This window comes from Gorilla gorilla, chromosome 16 (genome assembly GCF_029281585.2).
Source record: "Gorilla gorilla gorilla isolate KB3781 chromosome 16, NHGRI_mGorGor1-v2.1_pri, whole genome shotgun sequence".
NCBI lineage: Eukaryota > Metazoa > Chordata > Mammalia > Primates > Hominidae > Gorilla > Gorilla gorilla.
The window spans coordinates 91,738,364-91,756,137 of record NC_073240.2 but is presented as its reverse complement, the minus strand read 5'-3'; the positions used below and the strand labels follow the sequence as shown (position 1 = coordinate 91,756,137).

General features: G+C 45.2%; 1 protein-coding gene across 5 annotated transcripts in view; it reads right to left on the bottom strand.

Moving 5' to 3' along the window:
- CRTC3 (CREB regulated transcription coactivator 3) overlaps positions 1-16,355 on the bottom strand; it is a 116,101-nt gene extending 99,746 nt beyond the window's left edge. For 3 of the 5 annotated variants that reach the window (XM_031002312.3, XM_031002313.3, XM_031002314.3), the window contains exons 1-2: positions 15,374-15,688; positions 5,467-5,565 (exon numbers count right to left, since the gene is read on the bottom strand). In XM_031002312.3, the coding sequence (XP_030858172.2) occupies positions 5,467-5,565; positions 15,374-15,505 (231 nt within the window). In that variant the 5' untranslated portion in view covers positions 15,506-15,688. Of the gene's footprint in view, positions 1-5,466; positions 5,566-15,373; positions 15,689-16,336 lie in introns of those variants that run through there. The other 2 variants (XM_055363105.2, XM_063698847.1) reach the window with 2 other exon arrangements.
- Between the last annotated feature and the right edge of the window lie 1,419 nt (positions 16,356-17,774).

Genomic DNA, 17,774 nt, shown 5'->3' with positions numbered 1-17,774 from the left:
GACAGAGTAAGACTCCATCTCAAAAGAAAAAAAAACAAACAAAAATTAGCCAGGTGTGGTGGGGCACGCCTGTAATCCTAGCTACTCAGGAGGCTCAGGCAGTAGAACTGCTTGAACCTGAGAGGCGGAGGCTGCAGTGAGCTGAGATCACGCCACTACACTCCAGCCTGGGCGACAAGGCGAGATTCAGTCTCAAAAAAAAAAAAAAAAAATTAAAACCAGAATTGTCATATGATCCAGCAATCCTACTTCTGAGTATGTATCCAAAAGAATTGAAAGCAGAGCCTTGAAGAGATATTTGCACACCCATGTTCATAGCAGCATTATTCACAATAGCCAAGAGGTGGCGGCAACCCAAGCATCCATTAGTGGATGAATGGAACAAAATGTGGCATCCACATACAATGAAATGTTACTCAGCCTTGAAAAGGAAGGAAATCATGTCACAGACTATAACACGGGTGAACCCTGAAGATATTATACTAAGCACAAGCCAGTCACAAAAAAGACAAATAGTATATGATTTCCCTCATATGAGGCACTCAGAATAGTCAAAGTCATAGAGACAGAAAAAACAGTAGTTGCCAGAGGCTGGTGGGAAGGGAACATGGAGAATTCTTATTGAATGGGCATAGAATTTCAGTTTTGTCAGATGAAAAAATTCTGGAGATTGGTTGCACAGTATGAATGTATGTAATACCACTGAACTATACATTTAAAAATGGTTTTAGAAGATACCAATAAACTACTTCAAAAAATGGTTAAGATGGTAAATTTTATGTTATGTTTTTTAACCACCGTTTTTTTGAAACTCTGAAATATCAAGTGCTAGAGCAGATACAGGGTCACTGGAACTCTCACGCACTGCTGGTAAGAATGTGAAACAGTAGAGCCACTTTGGAGAACAGCCTGGCGATTTCTTATAAAGCTAAAGTTAATATACACTTACTGTATGGTCTAGCAATTCCACTACTAGGTACTTACATAAAAACTGTATGTGAATGTTTATAGAATATTTATTCATAATTGCCAAAAGGTGGAAACAACCCAAATGCCCATCAACTAACTGATGAATGGATAAATTATCTACATCCGTAGAATGGAATTCTACTCAGCAATAAAAAGAAATGAACTACTGATCAATGCAATGTAGTGGGTTAAATTATGGCCACCAAAAAAGATATCTTCAAGTCCTAACCCCCAGAACCTGTGAATATGACTTTATTTGAAAACAGAATCTTTGTAGATGTAATCAAGCAAAGGTGAGATCATATTGAATTAGGGTAGGCCCTAAATCCAATGACTAGTTCTTTATAAGAAAAAGGAGAGGAAGATTTAAACACAGAGACACAGACAAACAATGAAGAAAGTCGTGTAATGACAGAGGCAGAGAGTAAGTGATGCAGCTACAAGTTAAGGACTGCCGCAGCCCACGGAAGCTAGGAAGAGACAAGGAGGGATTCTTCCCCAGAGCGTTCATGGTGCTGCTGACACCATGCTGATTTCCAACTTCTGGACTCAGAACATGAGAACATGAGAAAATAAATTTCTGTTGTTTTAAGGCACTAAGTTTGTGGTACTTTGTTACAGCAGCCCTAGGAAACTAATACACGCAACAACTCAGATGAATCTCAAATGCTAAGTGAGAGAAAAACTCAAAAGACTATGGACATTTGATTCCACTAATAGGACGCTGGAAGAGTCAAAACTACAGATGGTGGTTTCCAGAGGCTGGAGGTGGGGGATGGAGAATACTTACAAACAGACACAAGGGAACCTTTTGGGGTAATGGAACTATTCTACATCTTCACTGTGGTGGTGATTATACGGCAAAGAGCTGTATACCTAAAAAAGGTATAAATTATATTGTATTTACATAATACCTCAGAAACATTTACTTAAAAAAAATCTGTGCTCTGGGACTCTCCTCAGTTTTTCAAGAATTTTTCTCAGTTCGGAAGAGGGCTCCCACCAGCCTAATTGGGGAGAATGTGAAGATCAAAATAAAAATAATAGATTAGCTTGCTCAAGCCCATTCTTACTCTGTAGAGCATACTTTTATTTCAATAAATCTGTGCTTTCATTGCTTCAAAAATGAATAAATAAAATAATAGATTATAATAGATTGAATAAAATAGAAAATCATAAAACCATATACCGAGAGATAAAAAATGAATGTATAGATTGAAAGTTTAACGAAGATCAGGATAAAGTATCTCCTCGCAAAATATTTATTCATTACAAAGGGGAAAAGAGTAACTTTAGAATGGGGAAGCCTGACAGACAGGCCACCTTTTTTTTTTTTTTTTTGAGACAGGGTTTGGCTCTGTCACCCAAGCTGGAGTACTGTGGCCCCATCTGAGCTCACTGAAATCTCTGCTCTCCAGACTCAAGCAGTCAATCCTCCCACTTCGGCTTCCCAAGTAGCTGGGACCAGAGGCGTGCACCACCACATCTGGCCTTTTTTTTTTTTTTTCAGTAGAGACAGGGTCTCGCCATGTTGCCCAGGCTGGCTCAAACTCCTGAGCTCAAGCAATCTGCCTGTCTCAGCCTCCCAAAATGCTGGGATTACAGGCGTGAGCCACCATGCCTGGTGGACACCACCTTAATTGATAAAAGAGAACATCATCATTAACAGGACACATCAAAATCATGTCCCTAATGTGATACCATAACAGCCTCACTTCTACGTTATTCCTGCCAAAGATGCATAGTCTGAATCAAATTACAAAGATACATTAGGCAGACCCCAACTGAGGTGCTATATCTACAAAAAAACTGGCCTATAATCTTCAAATGTGACAGGATCACAAAAGTTAAGAGTACTTGAATTAATGTCAAAAATAAAAGGCTGAAAAGCTGTTCCAGACTGAAGGAGACTGCAGACAATAACTGCATGTGATTCTGAACTGAATCCTTTTGCTACAGAGGACAGCAGGGGGACATTTGGTGAATGCGGTCTGAAGATCAGATTGTAATAACGGATCACTGTTAATTTTCTTATCTTGATGGCTGTATTTTGGTTATATAGAACAACGTCTTTGCTTGTAGGAAAAACACAGTGAAATATTAGGGGGTGATGGGGCATCAGGTCAGGAACTTATTCCCAAGTGAAAAAAAAGTTATGTCAGCAGGGCACAGTAGTTCATGCCTGTAATCCCAGCACTTTGGGAGGATGAGATGGGCGGATCACCTGAGGTCACGAGTTCGAGACCAGCCTGGCCAACATGGTGAGACACTGTCTCTACTAAAAATACAAAAATTAGCCAGGCGTGGTGACGCACACCTATGATCCCAGCTACTTGGAAGGCTGAGGCAGAAGAATCTCTTAAACTCAGGAGCTGGAAGTTGCAGTAAGCTGAGATCGCGCTATTGCACTCCAGCCTAGGCAACAGAATGAGACTCGGTCTCAAAAAAAAAAAAATTAAGTGGACTATACTTCCAAGTATTCTGTAAGTTTGTGACTGCTGCAAAGAAAAATAAAACAAAACAAAACAAAAACAGTATGAAAAGAATCCTGGGGGCTACGCACGGTGGCTCATGCCTGTAATCCCAGCACTTTGGGAGGCCAAGGTGGGTGGATTACTTGAGGTCAGGAGTTCAACACCAACTGACCAACATGGTGAAACCACATCTCTACTAAAAATATAAAAATTAGCTGGGCATGGTAGTGCACGCCTGTAATCCCAGCTACTCAGGAGGCTGAAGCAGGAGAATGCTTGAACCCAGGTGATGGAGGTTGCAGTGAGCTGAGATTGCGCTACTGCACTCCTGCCTGGGCGACAGAGTAAGACTCCATCTCAAAAAAAAAAAAAAAAAAAGAATCCTGGGAAGGCGAAGGATTATGATTTTATCCCATTCCCCAGTGCAACCGGAGGGGAACATCATAGTAAATTCTATATTCCTCTAAAGTTGACAATAAAGTAGCACAAAATTGGGATCTCAGACACAGCAAACTTGCACAATGCTGTATTTCCTGAAGTTATGAAATCCCGCATAAGGCAGAGACCTATGCTATTCGGATACTAAATAACCCAGTGGGTTAACATATAAGGTAGTTTGATATATGAAGGTAGATCTCTAATACAGGCAGTAATATGGTAAAGAGTCCATTGTCATTATATTGAAGACAAGATTCCAGTGCAATAGGGTACAAATATGTTCATGTTGTACTTTTTCTAATCACCATTATATTTGGAGTTCCTATCACCACTCTGAAATCGAAGTCCCCAACTTAAATAATACATTTGGCTTTATTTGACATCATCAAAAAAGTGAACCCAGTTTCTACCACAAAGAAATAAGACAGCGCTTTTAAAATGGTCAGGCATCCAAACAATCAATTAATGCTTCATCTTAAAGTTTATATCTCAACTTTAACACCGAATCTTAAACTGCATAATTAGAATGACAGGCTCCTAATGTTTCACAGACTGGGATATCTAAGCAGGTCTAATTCAGGTCTTAACAATAGTGCCATATACCATTGTCTGAAACACCAATTCCACATTGGTTTGAACAAAGCTTTCCACTGATGTGAACGATGAAAGCACCCTAGGACACTGCAGTAATCTAAATGCAATACAGACTACTTATCTGTGTCTTACACCTGCACTGACCCATGTGGTAGCCACTAGCCACATGAAACTAGTGAAATGCGGCTGGTCCAAATTAAAGTATGCTTTGAGTATAAAATACACAACAGATTTCAAAGACTTAGTACACAAAAAAGTATGTGAGATTTCTCAGTTTTTTTATGCTGACTGCATGTTAAAATGATCATATTTTGGATATATTGGATTAAATATTTATTTTTTTATTTTTATTTTTTTTTTGAGACAGTCTCGCTGTCGCCCAGGCTGGAGTGCAGTGGTATGATCTCTGCTCACTGCACCCTCCGCCTCCTGGGTTCAAGCGATTCTCATGCCTCAGCTTCCCAAGTAGCTGGGACTACAGCTGTGAGCCACCACACCTAGCTAATTTTTGTATTTTTAGTAGAGATGGGGTTTCGCCATGTTGACCGGGCTGGTCTCGAACTCCTGACCTCTGGTGATCCGCCGGCCTTGGCCTCCCAAAGTGCTAGGATTACAGGTGTGAGCCGCCATGCCCACCCAAACATTTATTTAAGTAATATTAAAATTATAGATGAGAAAGCTGCATTTTGAAAAATATAGATATTAAAATTAACCCCACGCGTTTCTTCTTCTTTAACGTAGCTACTAGAACATTTTAAATTATATATGCTTGTGTTATAATTCTACTTGCCAGTGCAGCCTTCAGCCATTTGTGAAATAACACTATCGTATGCTGTAGAAACTATGAGAGAGAATATTAACGGACTTTCCAAAAGAAGACTGAACTGTACCTAGGCCCAGCTTATCCTTCAAGATCTCATCTTTTTAGTGATAATCTTTGTCTACTTTTTACATTCCATTCAGCTTCAAGAAAGTACATATCTGGAGGTACCTGAAACTCTGACGCACTGCTCCGCAGCTGGCTCACATTTGGTAAGGATCCTCCATGGTACTGTGTAAGGCGCAGTTGCTGAAGCTTCTGAAATTGAACCTGGAAACAAAGTGATTTAAGAACGTTGAGAGGTAACAGCAAAGATCTAAAGAAGCATCAAAGTATAGTATTTTGTAGGGGAAAAGTTCAAGAATGAAAGTCTTGTTTCAATTTCTTCTCTACGTAAGTGATCACACCCTCAAGGTTTCCGGTGCTTTCTGGGTTTTGATTACTCTATTTTCGGAAAGAGCTTACCCATGTTCCAAATGTCCCATATACCATGATAGTAACGTCCTCTTGCAAGGTCTTTGAGTGTGTATGTTTGGATACACTGGCATAATCTTTAACAACAATAAAAGAATTTCTGAAAGAAAAACTAAGCTACTATCCACAACCCTAACACATTAGCTGTTTTCCCTTCTTCCTGCTCTTTTCCAGCCTCCGTTTACATTTATGGTAAGAACTGCATAGCTGTGATCATAAGATAGGTACAACCTAGCACGCTCATCATAAGCCTTTTCTATGCTATTACAGAGTAATTTTTAGTGGGTATATAACAGTTCTTCTGAATTATTTCCTTAGAACACCTTCCAAAGGGTGATTACTAAATCTCTGGATATGGGCCTTTTGGTGGCTCTCAACATATACTGCCAAAATGCTTTCCCAAAGAGTTTACTAATATACATATGAGAAAAGTTTCACCAAAAAAACTCATTGATGTTGGATATTATCATTAATTGGGGTAAGGAAGGAGGTCAATTCAGTAGGTATAAAATGGCATCCCACCATTTTAACATGCCTTTCTTAAGTTCTTCCTTACTTCATTTTTCAAAAAGCAATAAACTGGTTACAGTTCTTGTAAATCTCAAAGTGGTCTGATCTGGTCTTTAAGAGTTCTGTTTCTAAAATAATAAATTAGCTCCATGGTTACATAACCCTTGGCACTATAATTCATATAGAGAAGAAAGGGTTATAGACGAGAGCCCTGGGGCAGATTTTTACCCTTCATCACTCTCTGTCTCTAACAATAATAAAACACTACCAGATCTAAGCCCCTAGGATGGGCCAGGTGCTGTTCTCGGACACTTGGCCCACTTCATCCCTAATCCTCCCCACAACCATGCAAATGAGACCGTACTCTCCTGCTGTTACAGACCTGGAGACCCAGACTCGGAAGTTCAGTGACTTGCCACGTGGCTAGCAGGAGGCTGAGCCACGGCTGTCAGCCTCAAAGCCCATATGCCCATTTCTGCCATGCTCTTTTCCTTTGTCCCATCTTTCCCTCGATGATCATACTAATTACAAACTCAAAAAAAAAAAAAAAGGTGAAGTCTGGTTTACCAAAAGCATTGTTGAACCTATGAAGCTCTCTGATAATTTCCTTTTTACATTTATTATGAAAGATTTCTAATAGTATATGTGAAATAAAGACAAGTATAATGAAACCCCATCTATCCATCTTCTAGCTTAAAAATTACCAACTTATATACAATCATCTTTCATCTTTACCCTCTCAACTACCCGCAGTGCCTCACTGAAAGAAATCTCAGACATGGTATCACTCCATATTTCAATATGTATTCTCAAAAGATAAAGACTTATACCTGTTTGGAAATTTTAAAGGCATACGAAATCCTTTAGTGGCTTTAACTTCCCTTATACCTGCTGTATTTGATTTCTTAAATGTACTGCACAGGGAGACAGTTATAACCTATTAATCAAAACCCAAATCTCAGAGTCAAACAAGAGGAGGACGACATGGTGAGTTTTTTCCATCTAGGAGTGGAGTTATAGGAATAAAGTCTCTCAGCTTTCAATCTTAACATTCTAAAAGTACTTACCAGAAGCATCTGACTATTCTTGAAATTCTCTGGACAAAATTCTCAGCCACCTTGATTTAAAGCCTTTGATTTCTTTTTTGAAGGATCAATTTATCCATTGATTTAATGATACAAAAACTTAACTGTGTGTCAGGTAGTATGCCAGGCACTGGCTTACTAAGATGAATGTATGCTAAAGTTCCTGCCTTTAGAGAGTTCTCACAAAGGCTTCAACTCTTACCCAAAAGCCTTGACACTTCAACCAAACTAAGTTATAAATCCAGATAGGGACCTGCCCTCAACTGAGCTGAAGGCCATCTCACAATCCCCCACAACTGCTCTCCCTCCCAAAGCACCTATTTCCGGAGCCTTCAAAGACTGTTAAAAAAGAACACGGCTAGCCTGGCCAACACGGTGAAACCCCGTCTCTACTAACTATTAGCCAGCTGTGGTGGTGCATGCCTGCAATCCTAGCTACTTGGGAGGATGAGGCAGAAGAATTGCTTGAACCCAGGAAGCAGAGGTTGCAGTGAGCCAAGATCACGCCACTGTACTACAGCCTGGGTGACACAGTGAGACTCTGTCTCAAAAAAAAGGCCAGGAGCAGTGGCTCATACCTGTAAATCCCAGAACTTTGGGAGGCCGAGGCGGGCAGATCACGAGGTCAGGAGATCGAGACTATCCTGGCTAACACGGTGAAACCCCATCTCTACTAAAAGTACAAAAAAATTAGCCGGGCATGGTGGTGGGCGCCTGCAGTCCCAACTACTCAGGAGGCTGAAGCAGGAGAATGGCATGAACCCGGGAGGCGGAGCTTGCAGTGAGCCGAGATGGCGCCATTGCACTCCAGCCTGGGCGACAGAGCGAGACTCTGTAAAAAAAACAAAAAGCACTGGACCTGGAATCGGATGATGTGACTTTGTAACCTGCAACTCCCGTGTGGTTGGGCAAACAACTCTGATGCCTCCTGCACAAGATGAAGTGAGGATTAAGTGACACAGACACAAGAGTGGTATGTCAAATGTAAAGCTCTGGACAACTTCTTAAGATATTATCATTATTGCTGATCTCAGCTACCTCTTCAAACTCTGAGTTATTTTTACATTTTCCTCTTTTGAAATTTAGACTCATTGAGCTAGAAAAAGAACTTTGAGACTGTCTTCAACACCTTCATGTTTACAGATGATGAACATGTGAACCAAAGAATGATTAGCCTAAGGCCGAGGTCACAGACTGGCAGCCCATAGGCCACATTTCACCTAGAGAGTGTTCTGTTTACCCACCAGATGTTGACCCATTCAGTGTATTAAATTTCAATTGAAAAAATCAGGACACTGCATAAAAATATGGATTTCCAACTTCTCCTGATTGAAAGGTCAGACAACACTGAACCCATGTTCTTGCATGGCATCGCTGGATGAAGCTGAGAAGAGGCCACCCCCTTAGATCGTGTTTGCCAAGTCCTCACTGTACCCTATTATTCCTTCACGATGGCCCAGGATCAGCTGCCATGATCATCTCATTCCTGGCCCCTCCATTCATTTTCCATACCTGCCTCACTTACTGAGTTAGTGACCTTTGGCCTACAGTCACACATCTTAGTGGAATTTTCTTTAATGCCTACAGGAAATGAGATCCAGGCCTCATTAATTCCTTTTTGAGAAAAGTCTCACAATAACCAACACGATTACAATCCAAAATCCCAGCGGGTCCTTTCAGAGACATTGACAAGATAATTCTAAAATTTATGGATGTGCAAATGACCTAGAATAGTCAGGCCAATTTTTTTTTTTTTTTTTTTGAGACAGGGTCTCTGTTGCCCAGGCTGGAGTGCAGTGTCATAATCACAGCTCACCGCAACCTCCACCTCCCAAATACAGGCACGCGCCACCACACCCAGCTAATTTTCATTTTTTTTTTTTTTTTTTTTTTTTTTTTTAGAGACGGATTTCACCATGTTACCTAGGCTGGTCTAGAATTCCTGGGCTCAAGCGATCTACCCGCCTCAGCCTCCCAAAGTGCTGGGATTACAGGCATAACCCACGGCACCTGGCCAGAGCAATTTTCCAAAAGAGGTAAGTTAGAGGACTTAAATTACCAGGTTTTAAGCCTTATTATAAAGCTATAACATACAGACAGTGTGCTATTGTCAAAAAGACAGATATACAAATCACTGGAACAGAAAAGAGAGTCTAAAAATAAACCAACACTTATATGGCCAACTGATTGCAACAAAATTGCCACAGCAATTCAATGGGCAAAGAAAAGTCTTTTCAACAAATGATACTGATACCTTACAGCAGGGAGTAAAAGCAGCTGAAGATCCTTATGAGGGAAATTAAAGTAGCTAAGTATACAGACATTCACTGTGATAGCTAGATTCAAACCCTGGCTCTACCACTTACCAGCTCTGCAACCATGCCTCTCTAAGCCTCAGTTTACTCATCCACAAAAATGAGGAAAATTCCAGATATACACACCATAGGCTCATTTTGAGGACTATGTGAGATAACAACAGGTGAAAGGGATTACAGTGCCTCGCAAAAGGAAAGTCCTCAATATTTAGCCCAAACCTAATATTTCCATCTTCTCTCTCTCCTCCATCCTGAGACCTCGCTAATCTATGACATATCTATTGTCTTATCATTGGTTTATTTTCACATGAAAATAATGAGTCTGCACAAATATTCAAGTCCAATCAACACTCCAGGGTGATATGCTGAGTTAGTCCTGTGGTTCCTCACACAAGTTGCTCTTCACAGCCAAACTTCTGGAATAAGTTTCCAACCCTATCTCCATTCCCCACCCCCATCCACTCCTCAACGTCTCACAATTAGCCTTTCACCCAGCACCCTGAGAATGCAGCATCTCTCACCGAGGTTACTGATGACCTCCTCCGATGACCTCCACATGACTAGACCAAAGGACACATCTTTTGTGTCAGACCAAATCAGCAGCACTAGGCTCAGCTGGTCGGCATTCCCTCCTCTTCACAAGAGTACTCCTGGCTTTCTCCTGCCCCTCTGGTTGCTCTTCAAGCCTTCTTGGCCAGCTCCTCCACCTCCCTTTCAAATGGTGTAGTTCCTTACTTCCTTGGGCTTCTCCTAGGCCCTCTTCATTGTTCACTTTCTTTTTTTTTTTTTTTTTTTTTGAGACGGAGTTTCGCTCTTGTTGCCCAGGTTGGAGTGCAATGGCACAATCTCGGCTCAGTGCAACCTCCGCCTCCCAGGTTCAAGCGATTCTCTTGTCTCAGTCTCCTGAGTAGCTGGGATTACAGGCACTCGCCACCATGCCCGGCTAATTTTTTGTACTTTTAGTAGAGACGGGGTTTCTCCATGTTGGTCAGGCTGGTCTCAAACTCCTGACCTTAGGTGATCCGCCCGCCTTGGTCTCCCAAAGTGCTGGGATTACAGGCGTGAGCCACCGCGCCTGGCCTCACAGTTCCCCTTCTGACAAGGGTAACAAACTCAAATGCCTACAGCTGCCAAGCAGGGAATCTAAGTGAAGCAGTCTGGGATCACTGCAAAGAATACCTTAGAGGGTGGTAGGGACCGTGGCAAACTGAAGACCACATCCATGGCCTTTCTAATGGGGCAGCCACCCTTCAGCTCCAGGCAACTGGTGCCATCCAGAAATGTCGGGTGAGTGTCGTTGGATTATCTCATTTTTCAAAAGAAACCAAAGTCCAGATTTTACTATAAAATCCCAATATTCATTGTTAGCCCTAATTAAAACCAACCAACCAACTCACCACATTTTGGGCCAAAACCAAAAACATGTTAGAGGGTAAAATACAGAACTTAAGCCACCAGTTTACAATATCTGTTCCATCAGTTCTTCCTAGGCAGCCAAAGCTACTTCTGTGGCTACATAACAAAAATTCCCCCATTTTTCTCAGTAGCTCAGCCTTCCTTCTCGAGCCGCAAAACCATCTAAACAGCTGCCTGCTGGACCATATCTACCTATGTGCCTCACGGGCACCTCAAACTCAGCATTTCCGCACAAACCTGCTCCTGCCGGTGTCCACTTAATGAAGAACACCCTGAAATGGTTCCAGCCCTCCCTCTTTCTCACCTTCCTCACCCATTCACAAAATCTGGTCCTTTCCACCTCCTAAGTATCAATCTGCTCACCGCTCTGCCTCCCGACTGCCACCATCTTAGTAAATGCCACTATCACATCTCCTACTAAAATCCTCCTCCTCCTCTCTTCTACCCATCACGCTGGAGCTAGAGGAATCTTTTAAAAAAGCAAATCTCACATAGTTCAACCCCTTCAGTGACTTCCCATCGTCCTTAAGATCAAGTTCCAAATCCTGTCTCTACAACCTGATCCCTATGAATGCCTCCAGCCTCATCTCACATCCCCTCCTCATCCTCTTTTACTGAATCTCTGTTCTCTGTACCTGCAACATATTCCCTCCCTCAACACACAAACCCTCGAATGCCTCCTCCACTCCCCCTGAGCCTTTAGGCCACTGGAAGAGGTGAGAATTCCCTACCATACAGGTCCAGAGCTCCACCTACTTCTGTTTTGGTGATATTCACCAAAATGTGTCCTTACTTATTAAATGAATGTCTTCCTCATTAAATCCTAAAATCCACTGGGACACTGTGTTTTGCTTGCTCATTACTATATACCCAGTATCCATCCTAACCCCTGGCACACACTAAGGACTCACTCAGTAAGTAAATTTGTGGAACAAATTAGTAAGATCTTTAAAGGATAGCCCCATGTTTTCACTCTTCTCCCTCACAAACACACACCCCATTAACAACAAAGTAGGCACTCAAATACTGACAAATGAATACATTAATAAATGAACAACAGAACAGCCTCTTCCCAGGCATACCTGCAACCACTTTCTTCCCTTTTTTTTTTTTTTTTTTTTTGAGGCGGAGTCTCGCTCTGTCGCCCAGGCTGGAGTGCAATGGCGCCATCTCGGCTCACTGCAAGCTCCGCCTTCCAGGTTCACGCCATTCTTCTGCCGCAGCCTCCCTCCTGCCGCAGCCTCCCGAGCAGCTGGGACTACAGGCGCCCGCCACCATGCCTGGCTAATTTTTTTGTATTTTTAGTAGAGACGGGGTTGCACTGTGTTAGCCAGGATGGTCTCGATCTCCTGACCTCGTGATCTGCCCGCCTCGGCCTTCCAAAGTGCTGGGATTACAGGCGTGAGCCACCGCGCCCGGCCTTTTTTTTTTTTGTTTTGAGATGAAGTCTTGCTCTGTCGCCCAGGCCGGAGTGCAACGGTGCGATCCCGGCTCACTGCAACCTCCACCTCCTGGGTTCGAGCGATTCTCCTGCCTCAGCCTCCCGAGTAGCTGGAACTACAGGCACACGCCACCATGCCAGGCTAATTTTTGTACTTTTAGTAGAAACGGGGTTTCGCCATGTTGGCCAGGATGGTCTCGATCTCTTGACCTCGTGATCTGCCCGCCTCAGCCTCCCAAAGTGCTGGGATTACAGGCGTGAACCACCACGCCCGACCCCACTTTCTTCCCTCTCTTTACCATTCCAGGTACCACCACTCAACTCCTCCTCCTAGTACTCCCTTCTCAAAATTTTCCCACTGCTTCCTGATAATGCCGGACTTCTAAAGCTAGAGAAAATCCTCTACAGTCTAGTCTATCCTACCCACTAGGTGAATAGGATAAGTAACGCCTAGGTGAATAGGTAAGTAACGCCAACTCTGAAGGATTGCTTTGATTATGTAGAGAAGAACTTGAATCCCAACACAGGCTCAGAGGGGAAAGAGCATCTAGATAGATCAGTAATGTCTGCCCTATCGATTAGCATGTCTGTCATGGGCTAGTAATGAAAAGTCAGTATATCTGCCACCCAGTTACCAATTATGAACTAGGCGGATACTCCTCCAACTGGGATCTTTGGATCCTTAGAGACGCATTCTTCATAGACATGCTGGGAATCTAAGAGTTCTCTATGAGAAGTGTTCTAATTTTGTGATTTCTTTTTGAAAATAACCCTTAAGATTTTTAAATAAGCAAACATTAGTAGCCAAATTCAGTGTTATCATTTACAGATGTGTTTATGAACACGGTGGAGCCGAGCAGTGTTACTTTACTGGTAACTGGCCAAGAAGAAAACACGGGCAGAATTAATATGTAAATGATTCCCTGTACCAGGTGAAGGGCAAAATGACACCATAATTTTGTAGTAATTAGAATAAAGTGGTGACTGAATTATCATATGGGCCACAGTTGATTAGGCTTGCTAAATTCAAGAGACCCTGAGCTATAGCAGGGTCTCTAAAGTAAGTAAACACTTTTTTTTATTTGAAAGTAAGTGAACAGTGAGGATCTGTGAAAAATTTTTGCTTTTAAAAGAGAGTCTGTACATTACTCATGACCTCACCTGTCAGGGATATTTTAAAGGAGATTCATGAATTGGGTGAAAGATTGGATCCGCCATAGGTATACAGACATATACAGTGCATGTATTTGTACATAAACAATGTACAGTATGTATTTAAAAACACATAACAACACAGGCCCCAACACTAATCCTCAGCTTTCACCCACCCATTCTTTTCAATGTGCTCTGAGCTTATCGAGTTCATCTCTGAATCTAACCAAGGTCACAGATGTAAATGCCAGTGGATGCCAGGCAGGTAAAAAATGAATGAAGCTCATAGGGTATAAGAAAACATTTTCTTGAAATCTTCAGCTTCTTTCTCTCTATATATATATTTTTTCTCAATGTGAACAGAAATGTAAGTACAGGAAATATTTCACTTTTTCCTTAACTTCACCGAAAGAAAACACCATCATGAGTATAAATGGCAACTGTCACCTAACCTCCCCTTGGGGGACTGTGACAGAGAGTGGACGGCGGCAAACTAGAGTTCTCGCTCCATTTGAAAGGGAGCTCAGCTCAGCTCCCTTTCATCATCACCCAGCTCCAGCAGGTCGGTAGCTGTCATGTAGGAATTCAGGATTAGTGTTACCAGGTCTCCCAAATTTTAACATATATAAATAATAATAAATAAATAATACGGAAATTTGGATTTTGTGTGGAAGTCTTCCAATTTAAAAATTCTGGCAACAGATTCAATAATTTTTCCCAAACACTGCGCTGGCCAAAAAATAATGTGTCTGCAACTCAGCTGGTTTGCAACTCTGCTCTCAGCTCTCCTTCAAACTGTCTCCCCCGCCTCAGTCCCCCAGAATCTGCAGATCCTCCCCCATCCTCCCGATGGTCCTCCAAGGTCACCATTCAGGATCCTCAAGGCCAGCCCCACTCCTGCTGACCCCCCTTCTCTGCAACCCTGCGCGGACACTCCGGTTGGCTCTCCATCCTCCACTGCCTCACTCAGCGGTTACCTAACCTCTCCAGGTGTTTGTCCCGGCTCGCGCCTTACTCATTCCTCCAGGTCCCTCTCCAGTCACCAGCGACGCTTGTCAGTTCTCACTAAATATCCCGGGCCGAACAAAGTAAACTGGACCCGATAAAGCACCTCCAAGGAGTAAAAGGAGCAGAGCCTCACACTCGACACGGAATCCCGTCGTGGTTCCAACAACCCGAGCCACCCTAGGGCCGGGCCCTGGATGGACTTGTGCACAGAGCTCCCCCCACGAGCGCGTGGGACCCTGGGGTGCCCGCGGCCTTCCACGCCGGCAGAACAGCAGGGCTCGATGGTGGGGGATGTTCGGAGCGACCAGAAGCCGCGCCGCGCCACCCGGCCGGCCTCCGAGCTGTTTGCGATTTCCTCTCGGGGCTCCTCGTCCTCCTCCCCCTCAGGCCGCCCTCGCACGGCTGCCCGCCTCCACGGGCTTCACCCCTGCCCATCTTCCCGCACACCGGGCCGGGCGACCCTCCCACCTCAGCCCGGGATCGCGAACGGCTAGCGGGTGTCGCCAGGCGGGGAAACGCCGAGGCCGCGGCCGCTCCGGTCCCCCTCCCAGCCGCCGGTTCCCGGGCGCGGCCCCCGCCCGGCCCCGCCATCGCCTCGGCCCCGCAACCTCTCACCCGCCGCGCGGGTCCCGCCCGCGGCCGTGGCCGCCCCCGCCCGCGCCGGCCCGGGCCCTCACCCGCGACAGGGTGAGGTCGGTCATGAGCTGCTCGAAGGCCCGCGTCTCCTCGGCCTGTCTCTGCGTGTGCAGCGCGATCTTCTCACTGAACTTCCGCGGGTTGGCGCTGCCCGAGCCCGGCGAGGCGGCCATGGCGCGGACCCTGCGCGGGCAGAAGCGGGAGACGGCGGCCGTGGGGCCTATACCTCGGCCCACCCGTCCGTCCACAGGCCGCCGGGGCCGCCGCCCGAAGCCAGTCGTCCGGCGCGACCCGGCAGAGGAGCCGCCGCGGCCCCGGAGCCAGCGAGCGGCCGGGAGCGCGCCGAGGTCCGCCCCCGTGCGCCCGGCCCCGCCCCGCCCTCGGCGGGGCCCGCCCGGCCTCCAGTCTGCCCCGGCCCCGCGCTCGCGGGCTGAGGGCTGCTCCCCGCTTGCCGGCCTGGCTCGGGACCCGCCGCCGGCGGCCACCCGGAGGGACCCCGGTCAGCCCGACAAAGCGGCCCCGGCGTACGGGGAACGCTGGGGTGCCACGCCACGGAGACTCTCCGACCCAGGGATGGCCTCTGCGTCTACGCGACGTGGAGAACACAGCCTGTGCCCGCATCCCCCCTCCCCCAGCCAAATTACGAAGATTTTCTTCTCCAGGTGGAACCTGGGCGACCGGACCTCGAGCAGGTCACCTCGGGCCCCCGCAGGGGGTGCGCCCATTTTGCCTGGGGCCTAACGTCTGCCCGCCAGCCCTGCCGCTCCAGGCCCCCGGCCTCCAGCCGCTGGTTTCCTGACCTCTCACACCCACCCCTCCCCGCTCCAGTCAACCAGAGCTGTATCTTGGCTTTAAAAACTGCCTCCTATTCTGCACAAACTACAAACACCATCCAGCCCTGCTGCAGCCTTGGCTCCATAGCCCCGGCCCCCTTTCTAGGTTCTTTCCAAGTCTCTCTACGGCCTCTCCACTCCTGTGGCAGCTTCAGCAGGTGCCAGTCCCACCTTGGAAAACCAGCGCTCAGCCTCAGCGAATTTCCCCTTCTTTTGGGGGAGTGGATGGATGTCTTTCTCTGTCGCCCGGTCTGGAGTGTAGTGGCGCGATCTCGACTCACCGTGGCCTTGACGTCCCGGGCTCAAAAGATCCTCCCACCTCAGCCTCCCGACCAGCTGGGACCACAGGCGGGGGTCACCACGCCCGGCTAGTTTTTAAATGTTTTTGTAGCAATGGGGGGGGGGGGGGTCTCGCTATTTTGCCCAGGCTGGTCTTGAACGCCTGGGCTCAAGCGATCTGCCCACCTCAGCCTCCCAAAGTGCTGGGATAACAGGCGTGGGCCACAGTGCCCGGAGAGTTTCCTCTTTGGAGTCCAGAAGCTACTCTCAGCATAAATGTTGATGTGCACAAAGATGTCCCGGGGAGCCCTGAGGGTGTGTCAGTGTTCTGTAAAGTGGGAAATATTAGAGGCCTACGGAAGAGTACGGAAAATAATATTAATACTACCCATGCCCCCCACTATCAAGATTAAACAGACATCAATACATTTTGCTGCATGTACTTGGGATTTATTAAAGACATACAAAATTAGTCATAACGACGGCCCCACGCTCATTTCTTCTTCCGCCCCACAGATAGTCACCGTGCTCAAGTTGGTACATATCATTCCAGTTTGTGTTTTTATACTTTTATTACATATGATGTAGGGATCCAGCAATGCTATATGGAATACCTAATTTTGTTTTTGAACTTTACAAAAATGACACCATACTGAATAATCATTTTGCATCTTTTTTCATTCACCATTATGTTTTCGAGATATATTTGTGTCAATTCATTTATATGATAATATTCCATTATGTTTTTCACCTGTCTCTCAGACATAGCATATAACTGGACTTTTTAGAAAATGTATTCTGAAAATATATCTCTGTTAGCTAGAATTTAGCTATTTTTATTAATTATAATTGGATTTTTTTTTCTGTTGTATTTTGTGTTATTTACCATGCTTTTTTTTTCTTGGTTTGTTTTTGAGACGGAGTCTTACTCTGTTACCCAGGCTGGAGTGCAGTGGCCTGATCTCAGCTCACTGCAAACTCTACCTCTTGGGTTCAAGTGATTCTTGTGCCTCAGCCTCCCGAGTAACTGGGATTACAGGCTTGCGCCACCATGCCCGGCTAGTTTTTTTTTTTTTTTTTTTTTTTTAAAGACAGAGTCGCGCTCTGTCACCCAGGTTGGAGTGCAGTGGTGCAATCTCGGCTCACTGCAATCTCTGCCTCCTGGGTTCAAGCTATTCTCCTGCCTCAGCCTCCTGAGTAGCTGGGATTACAGGCACACGCCACCACGCAGGCTAATTTTTTGTATTTTTTGTAGAGACGAGGTTTCACCATGTTGATCAGGCTGGTCTCAAACTGCTGATCACACATGATCCACCTGTCTCGGCCTCCC